This window comes from Protomyctophum bolini, assembly GCF_963924005.1.
Source record: "Protomyctophum bolini genome assembly, chromosome: 14".
In the NCBI taxonomy this organism is placed as follows: Eukaryota; Metazoa; Chordata; class Actinopteri; order Myctophiformes; family Myctophidae; genus Protomyctophum; species Protomyctophum bolini.
The window spans coordinates 13,494,083-13,514,064 of record NC_137875.1 but is presented as its reverse complement, the minus strand read 5'-3'; the positions used below and the strand labels follow the sequence as shown (position 1 = coordinate 13,514,064).

At 42.9% G+C, this 19,982-nt stretch overlaps 2 protein-coding genes across 2 annotated transcripts; both read right to left on the bottom strand.

Annotated features, from left to right (window-relative positions):
* Nucleotides 1–7,558: 7,558 nt before the first annotated feature.
* znf503 (zinc finger protein 503) lies at nucleotides 7,559–10,447 on the bottom strand. The gene is made up of 2 exons (XM_080781643.1): nucleotides 9,871–10,447; nucleotides 7,559–9,474 (listed from the first exon to the last, which is right to left on the bottom strand). The coding sequence occupies exons 1-2, from the start codon at nucleotides 10,114–10,116 to the stop codon at nucleotides 8,044–8,046; spliced, it is 1,677 nt and encodes a 558-aa protein (XP_080637769.1). The 5' UTR covers nucleotides 10,117–10,447; the 3' UTR covers nucleotides 7,559–8,043.
* A 5,474-nt stretch (nucleotides 10,448–15,921) lies between these two features.
* LOC308328757 (nucleolar RNA helicase 2-like) lies at nucleotides 15,922–18,102 on the bottom strand (the record flags this gene model as incomplete). The annotated part of the gene is made up of 1 exon (XM_080782867.1): nucleotides 15,922–18,102. One exon carries the CDS (start codon nucleotides 18,100–18,102, stop codon nucleotides 15,922–15,924), a length of 2,181 nt encoding a protein of 726 aa, XP_080638993.1.
* Nucleotides 18,103–19,982: the final 1,880 nt, after the last annotated feature.

Genomic DNA, 19,982 nt, shown 5'->3' with positions numbered 1-19,982 from the left:
TAATATATCAGCACAGACAATTATAACTCCCTGGTAACTTGCAGACACTTTCAAATACTTAAAGGGCCCCTTTTGCAACCAGAGCTTATTTAAATTTGTATTATTAATTATTTTTTTTTATGAAGAAGCCATGTTCATGACCAAAAACCTGCCATGAACATGGTCTCACTTCCTTCCTGGTCTACAAAGTCACACCTCCATGCAGCCTCCCCGCTCTGCACAAGGAGGGGAAGTGCACTGAAGCATTATGGGCATTGTATGAATTCAGCAATCCAGTCAACACACAGACTTCATTATTTTTCTGGCCATATATAGGGTGCAAATTTTAATTCGTGCTATACTACTACAAATACTATTAACGTTGAGTGACTGCTGTTTCCTCCAGCAGTGAAATGTCCCTTTAAGCTGCACTATGTGCTGATTTTGAACAGACAAGCATAGCATAATAACTAACCTTGTTACATAACTTTTTGTTGATCGACATCGTTAGTCCTTAACATCTTAATCAAGTCATGGTAGGAGATCTGGAACTCATATCAACTTTAGCGAGACACATGAGTGATGAGTGGCGGTCCACGCCCATGGAGATGACATCACGGGCTGTCATGTAAGGCTGGTGACACGCCATCGGGGTTCACTCATAGACGGGAGAAGAAGGCAGAAGACAGCAATTATGCGGTGGACAGAAACCTCATCCTGTCAGAAATGCTCTGAAAGTAATGGTTTGTTCTCAAATTAACTGGGATGACTCTGTCTTTGATAGTCGACTGGGTGGCTGCGCACCAAGACATCTGCTACGTGCTGCCCGATATTATATTCACGCAGCTTCAAACAATTAGGATAACCTTGTGATCGCGTGTTGGAATGCCCTCGAGAAGATACAGTCCTGAGACACTGGCGATTTTCAAATGAAGGCGAAGAAGCCCTTTGGTGCCAAGCCCGTCCGTGACATTTTCCCTCCTATTTACATTTATCAATGACAGACAACAACCTCATTGGCCCCCATACTTCTCCAACATACTCCATTAAGGTGCCTGGAATAAGGGTTCATTTCCATAAAATATTCTTTGTCGGAAACAGAAAATAGGCAAATTATCTGAACACTAAAACACCCCGGTGCACGGTAGATCCCACATGCAGACAGAAATGACCTCAATTAGGCTGTCTGAGCACAAGAAAGAGTCTCACCAGTTAAGAGTTTTGAGTGGCACGGATAGATCAACACTGCCATTTCACATCGCTCACATCACCTGCAAGAGCACTTTACATTTGTAAATCAACCAGGGAAACCACATGTAGAAGAGCTGGGAGGGGATTCCTGTCTGCCTTGGCACAGATTTTGAGGATGAAATTACCTCCATTACAGCTCCCAGTCGGGGACTGCATTCTAGGATCAGTCTGTCAGAACAGGGTACTTTAGTGGAGATGGATACGACATGTGACCATTTGACAATGTTGTTTTTCTTCATTTTTTTTATCTGTGCGAGTAAAGGCAGATTAAGTAGGGATTGCATGATAATGTTGTTCCGCCTGAAGCATTGGATCTGTTTATGAGCTGATTACCATTGTGGCCCTGCTTCACTTCAAGCTGTTTGCTTTATAGCTTCATTACTACAATCACAAAGGTGTGGACATCTCAATAGCCTGTGTCCTCATAAATCACCCGCTGAGATAATGGCAGCTGGGTGTTTTGGCTCCAATGCAACCTCATATAGTATGGTATGATGGCGTCTCAAAGCGTGAGATAAAGGCACCAGTGCATTCATTTGTGGCATATATGCAAACCAAGATAATGGCTGGGGCCGTACATGCACACCGCCAACCACCAAACCATGAGAAATCTATCACCTATAATGAGGCCCTTGAAAAGCAGTCATACTTGTAGAAAAGCTGTCGTGTGGCTCCTACGTCAGCCACACGATGCCTGACCACCACCAACAACAACAACAAGCTCATGGCACAAGACGCTAAAAGCTAAATAAAGACATGAAGAAAGATATTATTGACATGTCAGGTATTTCCCATGCATCGTTGATAGGTTTAACATCATCTTTAGCCTGATGAAACAAGCCACGTACTGTACATAAAATATAATCATGGTTCTTTGACGCATGTTTGGCATGGCGCTGAGCGTTACAGCAGCTTCGCCTTATTGACACAGCTGTTACCCAAACTATAGGCCTGCCACTGCCGAAGAGGGCATGTCTTTATATCGTACCACTAATGACAGCTTTACTGGTGGTAATTCTGCAGGGGTGGAATACGGGGTTAGGTGCGTGAGTCACGTCCTGAGCTATATACCCAAAGGCCAGATGTCCCGGCAGGTTTGCTCCAATGTCTCTCCCAGGACGCGTGAACGTCCCCCAGGAATGCTGTGGTGGACACAGTATAGGCTATATACTCAACCAACCCAGTAGTACAGTAGCCTAGTAGGTTATAGATACTCCCATGGTCTAATGTTACTCAACTGTGCAAGTAAAAGTTGATCAATCAATTTGTGCTTGAGTTAAAGTGCTGGAGTAGCCTATACTTGCTTTAAAAAAAGGCTAGGTATTAAAAATGCTTTTTAAATGATGTGTTCAAAAATATAAATTATAAAGTAGGATTTTATGTTTAATATCAATGTGTTGCTGTAGGCCTATTACTTTTTTGAATTTCCCCCAAAAAGATAAATATCAATAATAGTTGAAAAATTGTTAGCAGATCTACAAGCTCTCAACGTGTGGAATCACGATGCATGTTGACTTGTGAGCTTGTAGATTGCTATTTTCACTGTATTTGAAATAGGGCTTACGTGTTTCATTCATAATGTAGCTGCCTTACGTGTTTCATTCATAATGTAGCTGCCTTACTATAGAAATGAAGTAGAGTACAATATTTTGTCTTTGAATTGTTGTGGAGTGAATGTCCGAAGTGTCCAAAACTACAAATACTTATTTCAACAAGATACTGAAATAAATGTACAGTATACTCATTGTACTCGCACAGTTACTTCTGTGATTGTTTTATTTTACTTAAATGTCCTTTTGTTTTCATTGATTTACATGCCAAATAATTTAGTAGCTTTAAAATATATATTTAAAGTGTTGTGGTTAGAATCTGTGTGTGTGTGTGTGTGTGTGTGTGTGTGTGTGTGTGTGTGTGTGTGTGTGTGTGTGTGTGTGTGTGTGTGTGTGTGTGTGTGTGTGTGTGTGTGTGTGTGTGTGTGTGTGTAAGAGAGAGCAGGATCTCAATCAGAAGAGAACAGCACAGTCCTCATGCAAAACCCCCCCCCCTTTAAATTATAGTTATAGTTTGCATATACGCAAGTAACACTATTTTTTAAATGTTTTTCAAATAGTTATTGTATGTTTTGGACATGCAAAGATTCCACCCAACAGCAATGATATCGTGTTATCATCACATGGTTTCCTTCTGTTATTATTTTTCTTAAGTAAGTGATTGATAATCAAATCGATGCTTCATAGCAGTGGTGGGAGATATACTCCCATATTGCACTTGTGTAAAAGTGGGCAGCTTAATTTGACATCTGGGCAGTACCTCGATGTAAACTTGGCTATTTATTCAAAAATGTTGAAAAATCTAATATTTGAAAAATGGTCTTAAGAAAAAAAGTATACAAATGATCAATTACATGCTTAAACATTTGACAATTAAGGTCTAATATTTCTACAATTGCTACAAAACCTGTATATCCAGTCATTTTGGGGCATAAATAATAAGCTGAAGGATAAGATTAAGTCTGATAATGATGTAGGTATAGTGCATGTTCACATCTTGCATACTTATAAAACAAATTTAAATAATATTTTGGATAAAATAGCCACTTTCACATTGAGGTGCCCAAATGTCCAAGGTGCCCACTTGACCTGTATCCATAAAACACCAGTACCACAGTACACCAGTACCACAGTACAAAAAATATTGTTAATAGTCCTGCGTTCTAAATCAAGTCGAAGGTTTTTACTTCATGTCAAATGTGAATATGTGTTGCATACAAGGCCACTGGGTAGCAAAAGACAAATGTCAGTGCAAGCTGACAATAAAGTACTATATATCATAATCATATAGCATCTAAACTTATGTAAAAGTGCCGAATCATCAGTGCTACATGTTGTGGACTTGTAGTTCTGCTATTTTAGATTTTTTTTTTATCATTTGATTATTTAGTAATCGAATAATTGCAAAGTATAACTATAGTAACTGAAGCTGTCAAATAAATGTAGTAAAACAGTATACCATTTTGATTGTATATAGTGGAGTAGAAGTATTAAAGTATCAATTAATAGAATTGCAGTAAAAGTATACCTGAAATTGTACACATAGTACAAGTATAGTTACTTTGACTTTCCACGACCACTGCTTTAAAGACACACATAACACCCTGGCCTCTCCCTTCACATCCCCGTTATATGTTTACAAATGCAGATGATTCTCATCTGTGAACAGCTCTGATCTGTACAAACACATTATATACTTTGACATGCCACTGTTAATGTTTACTGGGACAGATTAGGCCTACTGAACCTCACTTGACCTTTTAGCTCATTGGCCCCAAGTTTGTAATTGTATATGAACCTTGGCCTATAATGTATAGCAATCATTCTGCATTATTATTGTGTGATCTTTGCTGCTGTTTCTGTGTTTAAGCTTCACAGTGTATATCTTTCTAACCTTCTGTACATGCACTTTGTAAAACTTGAGTTGTGAAATGTACTATAAATAAAGTGGTTTGGTTTGGATTGGATTCACTACTTGAGATCACTAACACATCATCGTATCAAATTGTCTCAAATTCCTGTTCTGTTCTTTAACTACATAGAAGTGTCTATTTGTTTGTCTCTAAATGTTTTGATGAATTGAACAATGTGGACCCTGTTGTAAACAAGTGTAAGGCTTAATTGGGTCGTCCACTCACAGTTAACAGTCTTTGTATTGAGTTTGTGCTTGAAATGTACTGTAATTCTGCAAACTGTTAATAAAGATTTCAATCAATCAATCAATCTCCAGTGTAACTTTGATTATGTTTTAGATCTATTCTAATGCAATCACTTTTAAACAACTATATTCACCCTTTGGCCACATTTCAGTGTATTTACTTGTTTTTTGCTCCTTTTAAGCTCCTTGCAATGCATACATTAAAACTGGTGTCTTATCGTGATAAACAAAGTGAATACTGCATGGTTGTGTTATTGTGTGTATGTATCCCCTGTAAGTTCTCTCTCCTCTGTGTCTTCTGAGCAGGGTGGGTGGTGGGTGGAGAGGGGGGGGGGGGGGTAATTCATGCACACATGTGCCTGCCTGTTCCTCCAGTGACAGCACCAGGGGGAGGGGCACATGATAAATTGCCTTTCCACCGGGGACCTCCGCTCCGAGCGCGCACACAGCCACCATGATGTGGGTAAAAATGGAAATTGCTCCCTTTCACCGTCATTACATCAGTTTAGAACGCGTGTGGGCCTCGAGACAGGCTCACACATGAGAGAGGAGAGGAGAGGAGTTTGTTCTTTTTGACTAACTGCCGTGCAATATAGACAGGCAGGAGAAAAATGGCATAGCCGTGATGCAGGGAGCAGCCATATATATCTTAAAATAATACATCTAATAATAAGGTCATGTCCAAAATAACCTCGGGCGGATAGGCAGCGAGTATCCCAGGTGATTACAAATATTTAAAAATAATAATTAAATCCACAAGTGGTTTTGGGAAAACTATTGCAGTGAGGGAGTTTGTTGGGCTCGGGGGAACCAGATGGCATTAGAACAGAAATGTGACATGTTGCTCTTAATTCTTCGTGTCAAGGAAGCCCCACTTTTGACTTTCCTCCTCTCCTCACACACACACACGCGTAGATAATAATGTTGAGCTGATGCCTTATATGTTGCTGATCTGGGGGAAGAGTTCATGTTCCCCCGTTGGAGGCCAAAGCGGTCACAGTCTGTAACAAGGCACCGATTCTTCTGACACAGAATGTACGAGCCTACCTAACGGTATATGTCTACCGTTGTTGTGTGTGTGTGTTTTTTTTTTTTTAAGGAGGGGTGAAAATAACATTTTCATCGTTATATTATGACATTACAATCAGGGCATGTCTTTACTCCGTTATATAAGCAATTATGCCAAATTTATGGATATGAATAGGCCTAATTGGCTGTGGCTATATTAGCTATATAACCCTGCACCTGAATTAATTTACAAAACACTTTAAAAAAAGACCCTAGCGACCCTTTGCTTTATTTTTGAGGGGCTAGCCCAGCTCCTATATGTTTAATGTTTGTTTTTCCTTAAACATTAAAAACGCCATTGACATGGACAGAGTTTAATATTTGTTTTGTCCATGTTTGTTTTGTCTGATAATTACGTCATAAAATATGTATATAATATATAGCGCCCCTCACTTTCATGCACGGGTGTTATTTATTTTAATGGGAGAAGCCCTGAGCATTTCAAACAGCATGCACATAAACTTGAAAATACTGTGGACTATCCTGCCCTATATAGGCCTATACATGCCCTTTACAATTATTTATATTTATATACTAACTTGAAAACACACGGAACGTCTTTCAACGCCTCAGAGAGGTCTTATGTTTCTTCAATAAAGAGTTATCTCAGTATAGCTATACAACGGGATGGTATAGGCTATTTACTATTAGAGTAGGCTAGCTAATTTGTATAGGCATACATCTAATTATTCGATTGTTAAACACGTCATATCATATCCCTATATATAGGTGACGATACACATGGACCAAGGCGAGAACTATAGTGAACAAAAAACAAAATAATACAATAATATCCGCATGGTGCTATGGCTTATAAGTCAAATATCAGTGCAACTGGCAATTTTGCAATCATAACGCAGTTAGACTAACGTATAACGTATTTTGAATTCATTTATTTAAACATCTGCATTAATGTTCGCAACTTAAAACGTATACCCTATTAATTTAAAAAATAGACAAGAAAAAACTATTGCCGTGCCAATTAACAGTTTCAGTTTGCTGGCTATGTATGTGCAGCATGGCTCATTATTTGCACTTTTCGTGCAGGTCAAGTATTCTGTGTTACTGCATTTGGTCTAAACCTGCACTATAGTGACAAAATGCCAAGATTCATCTATATCAAGCAATATGGGCTTTGATTTATTGAAATTCAATAATTCAAGAGGCCCTTTCAGCGACACACACACACACACACACACACACACACACACACACACACACACACACACACACACACACACACACACACACAAACAAACTTTACCACGTGTATGCCCTATAATTTAAAGCTATTTTAAAGCTATTCAATTATTTGGTATATATGTAAATCAATGAAAACAAAAGGGGGGAGATAGACAGGCAAATGTCAAAATGACCCCTGGATAATGTTTTAAACAAATAACGCAATGCTCATATCAATTCTAGTATTCTCTTAATGCTATAGCCCTCTCAATAAGACCCTCTTAAATTGACAAGGGCACAATAAATTCAATGTGAATCTTTCGTGAAATGGGGTGACAATTGAGGCTTTATAAAATGAGGCACACAAAGATAATATGCAACAGAATTTTTTCTTATTTTTCCAGAATACATACAAAAAAATACCAATTCTCTTTCCATGGTATACACCTGAAAAATAACGGCAATTTAAAATTATGTGGACAATTTGGAATTTAAGAAACAAACATGCATGTAAATTATTTTCTTCTCAATTGAGACATTAAATAAGAACAATACAATCATAGCAATTTTCAAATTAACATCGAAATGAAGAACCCTATTTTATTAGTAATCTAACGTGTTTTTCCACATTACCTCTAGAGTTCAATTTTAAACATAATAATGCACTTTTTGAGTTGCTCAAATATCATCCATTGCAGCTATTATCGTCTGCTTTAAGCCGACATTAAATAAATACAGTTTGAGTCCACGGATCCCGTCCATAAGTGGAGCGCTGTTTATAAAAGTCTTTATATTTGCATTCTTTAGAACTATAAACTTTTCAAAGTCCACGTGTGTTTTTATTTTTCCTCTGTCTCACTGGTATCCTAGCGCTGACGCTGTTGTTAGTCTCTGGCCATACAGTGCATAAGGGGAGTAGTAAGGGCCGGTGGCGGCGGGCACGGGCACGGGGGCACCGTTTGGCAGGGGGCTTTTGGAGTACGGGTGATAGCGGCTGGTCAGTCCCAGTGCGTGGTGCGGGCTCCTAAGTGCCAACTGCCCGGGGCTACCGGGGCCTGACTGGGGCATGCCGTGCATGTGGCAGGCCATGGCCGCGGCGGCGGCGCTGGCTAACGAAGAGGAGCTGGGGTATCCAGAGATCAGCTTCTCCGCGCCCGTGAAGGCGGTGTGCGTCCTCAGGTGATTTAGGAGATCCTCCGAGGAGGAGAAGCGCTTGTCGCACGGTCCGTTCGCCGACACCCAGTTGCAAATGTGCGGGTGGGGGTCGTTGGGGAGCATGAAACCGTAGGGGTACAGCGGGTGTCCGGTAAACGTGGGCGCCGACGCGTGAACTCCGTGCAAAGGGTGCGTCGGGTACATGAGAGGGTAGCCGTTCTTCAGGGCGTTGTGGGCCGCCGCAGCCTCGTGCGCCGAGCACTGGGCCGCGCTGGCGGCCCCCGCTAAGTGACTGGCACAGTGGTAGCTGAGGCAGTAAGGGTCCCTGCACAGGCTGGCAGACATGATGGACGGCGGGGAGGCTCCGGCCAGAGGACTGGAGCCCGCCTTGCTGCAGCCCATGCTGGCCAGCTGTGCGTTCACCAGGCTGCCCCCGTGGGGCAGGAAGTGTTGCGGGTAGCCCGCGTAGGCCCCGGCCAGGCTGCCCGGGTAGGACATCCCGGCGGGCGGCAGGGGGAACACCGTCTGTCCGGGCTTGTAAGGGGACACCGGCGCCACGAGTCCTCCCGAGCCCAGGACGGACGCCGAGGACACGGACGTCACAGAGGAGTCCGAGGAGGAGGTTTTGGAGCCGGGCGTCGACTCCTGGTGCTGGCTGACCTCCACGTTAATCCCACCGCAACTCACGCTTATCCTGCTGTGGCTCGTGGTGCCGGAGCCGTCCGTCGTGCTGTTTTTGTTACAATCGGACTCTTTCTTGTCGTCCCTGTCCCTGTCGCACTTGCCCTCCGACGGCATGGGAGAGGCAGAAGTGCTGGAATTCGGGCTGCCTGTCCGTGGCGTGAACGGCTGGCAGGTGGCGCTCGGCACTCGGAAACCAGACTTCTCTCGCTCACTCGACACAGACGAGGACGAGTCCTTTTTATCTGAAGGTTTAGAATAGGGTTTGAAGCTAGATTTGTCATCCACACCAATGTCACTCATTTTTAAAGGACCGGATTTAGACTCCTTGTCACTAGATCCATTCGATCCTGTCACGGAAGATAATTTGGAAGATGGTGGAGGGTCCGGCTTCCCGATCTGCGAGCACGTCTGTGCCAGCAGTGCCAACGGACTTTTCTTGGCATCGAGCTGCAAAGACGAGACACGAAACGGCGGTTGATAAACAGTCAAAAAACACGAATTTCCCTCTCACATTATCACAACACGTCTTGTTTGGGAGTTAAAATGCACATATTGCGTTCCCTGCCGTTTATAAACACAGAACTATAGCAGGTTACAAGCTAGTTATTACGCACGACTATTACCATGAAGAAACTAGGCTACAGTCTCCTCGTATTACAATAATAATACCGTATGTTGAACTGTAGTTCTTAGCATTGAAATTACATTCTTATTTTTTCAGTCTATTGTGCACAACGGGAAAAACATCTTGTCACATCGCAACAACAAAACATGCCGATTATGCATATCCTATTAATGACTATAGCCTGTATGTTTTCAGTCTGTGATGGTTGTGATTCTTACCTCAATAGGGCTAACAGGGGTAGAAGGCAAAGGCTGTAGGTATTCTGGGTGCAAAATGTGTCCCGATCGTGCGCTAAGCATTTTCAAAACCTTGATGGGAAGTCTGTTTGCTTGCCGTTGTGGATCCGACGGGGGCGCGGAGTGAGGAAAAGGCTTGTTGATGCTGCTGCTGCTGCTGTTATTCCTGCTCCTGCTTTCCCAGGCTAGACAGAGATCACGATTTTTCAGAGAGAGCGATGTGATCATGTCCCAATTCTCAGGAAATTAGTGATCGCCGGTGACGCTTTCATTGGATTCATTAATACAAAATAAAAAACACAGCCGAGAAACATCGAAGCTTTCTCTCGCTCGAAGAAGAAGAAGACGAAGAAGAAGAAGAAAGGTTGAAAATGGTTTAAAATGAAAAAAGTGTAATAATCCGAATAGTAAAGAGGTTAAGGCGCGGCGGCAGGCAGGCTGGAAGAGGAGGCGGAGGAGAGTGCGAGGTTATCGCGGTTCCGTGGCTCCGTCGTCTGTCGCACCATGAGCGTGTCTCCCTGTAGGTCCGTGCTCTGTACTCCCGAAGTAGGAACTGCTCGAAATGTTCACTTCAAAAGCAGCTGAATTAGTCCGAGATTAAAGCCTTTGCCGCCTTCCAATCAAATGGGACCCCGAGGTGATTGGAGGGTCAAGGGGATGTGACGTTCTCCTCTTTGTAAGCCCCTCTATTTTGACAGCTCGGGGGAGGAGATAGTTCTGAATATTGTGGTTGCCGTGAACGCTTCTACGCGATTTTACTCGTATAGGATTGTGATAGTTTTTTAATGCTTAATAAGGTATGTAATAGCAAGTGGCATGGACTATGTTATACCTTTGGAAACGTATAGCCAACAATGTATTCAGAACCATAACGCAAGCGATAAATCTATCATAAAACCACCAATTTATGTGAGATTAGATGAGAGATATAGCCTATAGCCTATATACCATGCTCGCTTATTGGCTGTTGTTTTATTGTCCCTCAGTCCATATATAGTTCGACTTCAACAACCTCCACAAGTCTATATCGGCCTATAATTGAGGCTATATAATGTAATATTAAATAGAAACATGCCTATCTATCTCTTCATGCCTGGTGGTAGGCTATAAGTGTACAAGTCGCGCGCGTCTGTTACATATAGTGACTCCTTTTCACCGGCAAACACGAGATCAACCACTTCAGCTTGAATTCCCCAAACAGACAAGCGTTGACAGGAACAGACCAATGTAGTGATGGAGGGATGTGAATGTCACATGTTTTCAGTATAATATACACCGCCCTTCTATTTCTATCTCCACCCCTCCGTCAACTGTCAATTCTGCTCCACCGCAATCAATCAGTTATTTGTCAGGCTCCTGTCAATCCGCCCTTGATTTATGTCAGCTATTGTAGCTGATTACATGCCAGTGTGACTGGGGGGGAAAGGACAAATGGGAAGAGAAGGCATTCTGAGACACTTAATTTAGGGGAAATAAATCATTCTTATGTTAGATTTAATTTGCAAATGCACCGGCAATGGACATAGATAGAGAGGCGCACAAATCTTCGCATGCCTCTCCTCTTGTTTTCACACAATGTTGAACGGATAGGACGACGAACGAATCATCACGTTCTTATATAGACAACCGAAAGATATATAGCCTATACGACAGAAAATGTCACATTCTGTCGGCTGTCTTCATTGGAAGTTCCACAACTTCTTTCTCTTACGTTCCGTCGCCAAACAACGTCTTATCGACATGAAATAAACAGGCTATAGCCTATGCGAGTTTGGCTCTTCAGTAGCCTATAAGTCAAAGTTAGCCATAGCCTAGCCTAATAGGCAACAAGTAGCTATATTAGTGTGTCACAAGTTTCACTACAGTATTTTATTAAAATTGTTTAAAAGCAAGAAAGAATTAAGTATTATTTAGTGTTGGGACCTGCACATTTTATAATTTATTATTAAATCCAATATAGAATAGACTAAATTGCCCTATGAATGGAAAACAAACAATATAGACCGACCGTGTGTGTGTGTGTGTGTGTATATATATATATATATATATATATATATATATATATATATATATATATATATATATATTCTAGATTTCTGTAAAAGTTCAACCAAACAGCAGATTGCACATGAAATTAAAAGTGCTGTATAGCATCTCGGGTGAAATCATGTCACGGTTTCTCAAAACAGATTCCTGTCCATTTCAGGAACACACACCCACCCCAAACCCATACCTTCTCCTCTATTGTTAAAACCTGTCATCTGGCCTGGGGGCACATTGTCATCCGCAACAAGGATAACAAAGACGCGAGGAAAAAAGAAATCCAGACATTTTATATTGATGTCAGCTCGATTTTATTTACATACAATGAAAATGATTTATTTCCTTTAAAGAGGCATGCATCAGGGAAGCGACGTGGAGGGGGGTGAAAGAAAAGAAGAGGAATGGTGTGTCAGGGCAGAGCTGAGAAAAGAAGTTAAAAAAAAAAAAAACGCCTTGAACTATTCACCGCTGAGATGGCTAATCAGTGCTGAGGCTCCGGGGCAATCGGGCAGCTTTTCAATGCGGTCCATGCTTTCATCTCAATCGGGGATGGAGGCGCTCAATTAAAAGCCTATCAGTTTGTAAGTAAATCAACGCCTATCAAAGTTGTCACATCAAACAAAACGATTATTATTGCAACCCGCCTCTGCCATTAATCTCTCTCTGTGGTAATCCGCCTGACAGGTCCGTCCTGGAGAGAGCAAGAAAACCTGGAGTGGACAGTCACTCACGGGGCAAAAACAATTCAGGGGAAGAAAAGAAGAAGAAGTAAGAAGAATAGTTTTTTTTGCTTAGTCACTCAATACGATGTATTTTACATTTTACATGCAGTTTGTTCTAGCTCATTTAAAATAATATAGGTAACAGATGCTCTCTAGTCTAAGTGTGTAAATAAATACAATACTATTCTAGCCTATACTATTTATTCTTAAAGAAACAGGTATTAGCCTATATATGTTTAGTATTCTATAATTCATTTTTTATCCAATGGTGTGATAACGAGAAAGAAGCCAAATATTTGTATTAGAGCTAGGCCTGAATTAGTCTACTACACTACAAGTTGTGTAGCTTGTGTGTGACTGAAACTGTCAACCACAGCCTCGGGCTCTCCAGAGAACAAGGTTATGTCAGTCACCCAGAAAGCAAATTAAATAATAAACAAACAATAGCCTAATAATTGGTTTAATTTTTATTTATTAAAAAAAATTAAGAATAAAGCAATCCCAAATGACCCATAATCTCTATAATTTTTTCTTTCTTTTCTTCCTCTCATGTGCACTCAGAGGCAGAGCCTGGGAAGTGTTTCACAATATGCAAAGACGTGTGTGATTGATATCAGGCTTGCTGTTTTCTGCGAGGTCTGTCAGACCGTGACACAATATGTGAGTTATTAGGGCAAAGAAGGGCAACCATAAATTCCCAGTGTCAGGCGAAAACCCTCTTTATTGTCCGCATGACGAATGGCTCATGTGCACCAGACACCAAATACTCAGCATTATCCTTAAATGGGAACACATTTTTGCGACTATAATTCATGATATTTAAATAGAAAGTTTAAAGTATCAGCCATAACATGTATTTCATGTCGGTGACATGTTTATGAATCAACTCTCCCTTCCCAGCATGCAAATAATTATTTACAATTATTACACAGTTGTATAACTTTGGTTTATGGGCCGCCAACGCAAACTTGTTGTCGAAGCAAAGTTCAAAAGAGTACATTCGAATGGAGCGGTGCCTGTATTTAATTGATTGATATTATATAATTAAATAAAATCCCCTAATAGTCCACTAAGTCGGCATTAATAATTTATTTTTGGGGGCCAGTCGCCAGCTCTAGCTCAAGACTATATATAGCTGCCATATAACCGTTAATTTAGTCGCAAATTCAATCACATTTCTCTCTAATAATACTTTATGAAACAAGATCCGACCGAGCCCAAATATGCATTACGCTCCAAAGGTGAACGATTCTACAAGCAGAAAAATGGAATAGGGTTAAGAGAACATCAAATAAATAAACAATAATTCAAAGGCATGCAAAAAGAGAGAATGTTTTTTTCCCCTCAAACTTCCATATGCTGATGATTAGAATACTGGAGAGAGCCCGCGTGATATTATCCGACATTACCTGGAATTATAGTCTACTATGTTCCGATGTAAAACGTCAGAAGTTTAAAAAAGGAAAGCGAAAAAAAAACACCTGCGAACAACACAGTGTAAACATAATCCTTTGAATAAATAGTATTTAATAGTACAGAAGACCTCCGAACACAGCCGTTAATGTGAGGACACACACACACACACACACACACACACACACACACACACACACACACACACACACACAGACACACAGTCACACACACACACACACACACACACACACACACACACACACACACACACACACACACACACACACACACACACACACACACCGCAACACATAGGCTACAGTACAGTATGAGAAGTGCAATGCAACCACTGCACTCTCTCCGTGGCTTCAGCACACAAAGCGTTTCCGTGTATGGGAGGTTCTAAGTGACGTCACCTCAACCAAGATACAGTTTGAAGACAGTGCAGGTTGTTATAGGCTATAGCCTGCTTTGATGTTTTCAAGGTGTAGCCTGCCTAACTAACTAGTACACAGTAGTAAATAAACAAATAACTGTTCAGTGTGTGTGTGTGTGTGTGTGTGTGTGTGTGTGTGTGTGTGTGTGTGTGTGCGCATGCGTGTGCGTGTATATATATATATAGCTTAGCTAACATTAAAGCCTCACCGGGTGTAACTTTTATCCGTATAATAAAATATGTACAAAATATTATGTCATTTTGTACAACCTGTATTAATATGTCGGTAAACTTATATCTGGGTGGTTGTATATTTTGTCTCCCTGCTCTTATCGAGACATTTAGATCGTGTCAAAGGTCATCATGTCTCACCTGGACACATTTATGCAGGATCTATTTGACATGAATTTTGACCCGAACGTCCAAGATTAAATGTATCCACTGAGCAAGCAGGCCAGCTATATGGTAAAAATTCCAGCACCTGAGTCATTGATATTTTTGAAATTCTAACAAATCGTTGCATTTTTTGGGGGAAAACCTGGACCTGTAAATGAACAACACAAAAACTAAGGCACTGGTGTCGGACTTCTGGTTTACCGGAACGGGGTTCAACTCCCTGCAGTGCCCTACTCAATGTGTTGTATTTACCGGAAAGGATGGGAAACATTAGCAAATTGCGGAGGATGGGAAACATTAGCAATTTCCGCAATTTCCTCAATTTTCAATTTCCGCAATTGCCGCAATTTCCGCAATTTCCACAATTTCCACAATTTCCAATTTCCGCAATTTCCGCAATTTCCAATTTCCGCAATTTCCACAATTTCCACAATTTCCGCAATTTCCGCAATGGCCCTAGGCGACCGCCTAGTTCGCCTATGCCTAGAACCGGCCCTGCTCAGTATATATAGGCGTTCCCTCATAACTTCCTTGTATGATGAAGAATGATGTCACACGCATACCCTCTATACAGGGTGTCTGCACATTTCTAAAGTGACAATTTAAAGGCTTCATATATGAAGATCCAGGTGATGATAGTCAGTTCCACATATGGAGATCCATGTGTTGTCGGGTTCATGGCCAGGGTTCATGGCCATATATATAGTGTGTCTTGAGTGTAGAGGGTTTGATGATGTCAGAATGACATATGAAGCGTGATGGACTGACAACCAAATTATCTAAGGGTCTCCATGATGTCACGTGATGTCACGAGGACGTCGAGGAGTGACCATATACGGAGGCGTGATGTCACGAGGCGACCATATATGGAGGTGTGGGTGTTGTAGGCCTACTTAGCCCTGTCCTGGCCACGGTGTGTACGGCAAAGTCCATCGCTGATCACCAATAAAAACAAAACAAAAATCAGCAAATGGTATCAGTCTGGAGCAGGGGTGATAGAACATGGGTGTTGGGTTGGCTTCAGGCTTGGCTGAAATAGCGTTTCTGCCCTCCTCCCCTGCCGTTGCCGTTCCGGAACCCGTTTCCACGACCGCTGCTGCGACCCCTTCCACCTCGGAACCCTCCCCCCCTTCTGGCGCTGCCAAAGCCTCTGTTGCCACGGAAACCATCATCACCACCACCAAAGCCTCTATCACCGCCGCGGTTGCTATGCTGCCTCCCCTCCAAGTCTGGGAGTTCTGTACAGACAGACAGTTGCCAACAGTGACCATCCTTCCAGTTGTCCTGCATCTCTTTGACTTTGTCAGATGGGACGTCGAAACACACTCCGTTTTTGCCTTTAAGAATGTTCATTCTATGTATGTGTTGCTCAACCTCGTCTCCTAGCTGTTCTTTGAGGGATCTCCAGGCGTAACTCAAGCTGTGCATCTCCCGAGAACACTCCATCTTAAGTGTCGTGTAACCTGCATCGGAGGTGAGCAGGGATCTTTGTTCTAGGCTGGTAGCTCCAGAAATGTGGGCCAAGGCAGCAGCTAAAGCTTCAATAGCTCCTCTCTTGTCAATCAGCTTCTCAGCAGTCTCTTTGAAGTGGGCGATGACAGAAGCACTTACCGAGTCCAAACACTTCAGAGCCTCATCGCTGGATGACTTGATGATGTCACTGGCAGTGGGGACGCCAACGCGTCGGAATGTGATGCCAGCTTTGTGCTCTACGTTGCGTAGCAGCTGCTCTTCTCTCCTCTGGTAGAAACAGATACACATTCCGGTCCTGCCTGCTCGGCCCGTACGCCCCGACCGATGGATGTACGACTCCACATCCTGGGGTGGAGAGCACTGGATTACCAAGTCTACTTCAGGGATATCTAAGCCGCGGGCTGCTACGTTGGTGGCCACCAGAACCTCGAAGGACCCCTTTCTGAAGCCCTTCAGTGTGATCTCTCTTTGTTTCTGAGCGATATCACCGTGGAGGGACTGGCAACTCTGTTTGATTGACGGATTCATGGACAGTTCGTCCGCCTCTTTCTTGGTCTCACAGAAGATGATGGTTTTGCCTTGGCTGCCACTGTACACCTGGACCACGTCACCCAGCACTGCTGCACGCTGGGACCAGTGGCATGCTATGGCCAGATGCTCTACAGTTGTTGCGGCTCTCGTCATTTTTGTGCCTATAAGGTCGACATGCACGTACCCTGGCTTCATGTATTTCTTCGCAACGTCATAGACCCAGGCGGGACAGGTGGCGGAAAACAGCAATGTCTGAGGGTTAGTGTCGGCAACGTTCTTATATGCTGAAGATAGTATTTCTTCAACCTGGTCTGCAAACCCCATGTCCAACATCTGGTCAACTTCATCCAGAACAACATGCTTGAGTTTGGAGAGATCCAGTTTGTTGTTCTGGAGGTGATCTTTAATACGACCAGGGGTCCCCACCAAAACATCGATACCGTTACGGATGGCATCCATCTGTGGGTTATATGAGCTGCCTCCATAGAAACAGGTGACAGAGAGTTGCCTGGTGATGTCTTTGAAGTCCTTATGCACCTGGATAGCTAGTTCTCTAGTTGGAGTCAACACCAAGACCCTGGGAGGGCGTCCTCTGCTCAACTGCGTGGAGTTATTCTGTAGCTTTTCCACCAATGGGATAGCAAAGGCGAAGGTCTTCCCGGTTCCTGTTCTGGCCTGGCCGATAACATCTTTTCCAATACTCACAGCTTTAAACGTCTTCACCTGAATGTCAAACAGGTAAGAGATTCCCCGAGCTTTTAGCCGGCTGATGGTGTGCTGGGAGAGGTTGAAGTTTGAGAAGGCCCCTTCCTTCTGCTCTGGTGTCTCTGTTGCTTTCTCACTCTCAATGCCTGAGTCATCGCTGGACTGAGATGGGGTGGAATGTCCATTGGTCTGAGGTGAAGCTTCTTCGGTCGATTCCTCTGTTAATTTCTTCTTTTTCCTCTTCTTTTTCTTTTCCTTTTCCTCTGTGTCTGATTCTGTGTCGGGTTCTGCATTCTTGTTCTTCTTTGGTGTTGTATTAACACCATTAAAGTTGCCATTCACGTCGTGTATGGCCCCATCGCTGGCTTGGTCCACTGCTTGCTTTTCTTTTTTCTTCTTTTTTGGGGCCGGAGGCTCACAATCTGGCTGCTCTTCCTCTACCTCCAGCTGTTTGTTTTTCATTAATTTCTTGCCATCCTTGGTCTTCTTCATTTTGGTATTATCTTCTTCGGTTTCAAATATGATTTTGGACGGCATTTCTTTCCTCGGATGGAACCCTGGCTCCACGAGCGAGCAGGGTAGAAAGGTGTGACTGCGTGGTGTAGGGTTGGTAGGGGAATGAATATAAAAAACATTGAATATTGTCCCTATCTGGGCGGGTGGACCTCTGACGTCACGTTCATGTCACCATGACTCAGCCATAACCATATAAGGAGTTCCCAATGCAGGTATATATGCCCAAATATGGAGTGATGTGTTGTCTAACCTCAATGTGTTGTCATGGCACCAGGCGCAAACAAATCAGTCAGCTTCATATTATGGGTAAAAAGGTGGCATGCCCATATATGGGCATATGACATATCAGGGATCTGATATTAGCTAAAATGGTTTTCTCTACCGCCTCCGATGGCAGAAAGATGTGAAGCCATCTATCTATAAATGCACCAAGTCTCTGTATGTATGTCTGTGTGTAATCCACGTAACTCGAGAACCGACACACGCGTTCCACACCACAGCATCATTCCAAGTAGGCCAGTGCCCAATGGGCACCGCTGTAGAGGCTCCAACTCATAATATCTGGGTGGGGCATGCATTTCCAACTTGCATCGTTCCAAGTAGGCCAATGCCAAATGGGCACCGCTGTAGAGGCCCCACGGGCTCCATGTGGGGGTCCCCGGAACTTCCAGAACCACAGGAAGTCCCCCCAGGGGGGGCGGCCCGCCGCCCGGTTCTGGCGAGCTGCCCTGCGTCCGAAACGGTTGAGAAATGACAGAGTTACCATGTGGGGGTCCCCAGGGGGTCCCTACTGTACTGTACTGTCACTGTACTGTACTGTCACACCCGAAATCACGTAATGGCAGCTAAAAACACTGCTTCCGAGTTTCCGTCATGCACCTGTGAACAGTGTGAATCTCAACAGCGCCACTTTGTGCACCTGTTGGTGACATAAGGTTTATTTTTTTGCAAAATATTAAGCTAACAATTAACAAACGGTGCAAACACAAAAATCTAACGCAAGGGACAGTTCAGATTTTTGTATGAAATACTTGCCATTAATATAGTGGTTGCAACTGTATTAATTGATTGCCCGAGTCCCGTGGTGGGAGTTCTGCACTGGTTTTGGTCAATATTAAGTAGTTCTGGTCATTTTGTGGGGGGCACTGGGGCCACGCAGTAAAAGTAAATGTATCCACAAAACTAACGTAATTTTTTATTTTTGACCTATTTCTAAAATATCAGTGCAACTTTAACGAAGGCGCCAGGGGGGGGGGGGGCTAGCAGCCTCAGCTGATGAAAAGTATTCATGCATAAATACAATTATGAAAGACAGAATTGACTTACTTTTATATAAATCATTACTATAAAATCATACTTTTTATTTTTGGAATGATGGATAATGCTGAAATAATCCATAACCTTTATTTGCTATGGGGGCGAGCCTTCAGGTTACCGTAGCCTTTCATTCGTTCTCCGTCACATATACGCATTGCAAATCTCCAATCAACAGAGCTTCCGCCTTAGTTCATAGTTCACATTACCTGGCTGTGTTGACTGAATTTTCGGAGGGAACTTTGTAGAGCCGGCTACCTACCTAACCAAAACAATATAGCTTCTATAGTGCCACCTTTGGGTTTAAGCCCAGTGTGAATTTAATAATGGACCGTTTTATTGTAATTGGTAAAAAAACGACGTCTGAGTAGCCTACAGTTTCAGTGGACGACTCGGCTGACGGTGGTGAAACAGCGGCCGCCTCCAAACACAGACTCGTCGGGTGATGAAGAAGAGGAGGTAAACTTAGCCCTGCCGTCTTCTGCGGCAAATTTAGGGTCTGAGAGCGAACATGAACAGCCTGAAAATGAAGCCACTCAAGC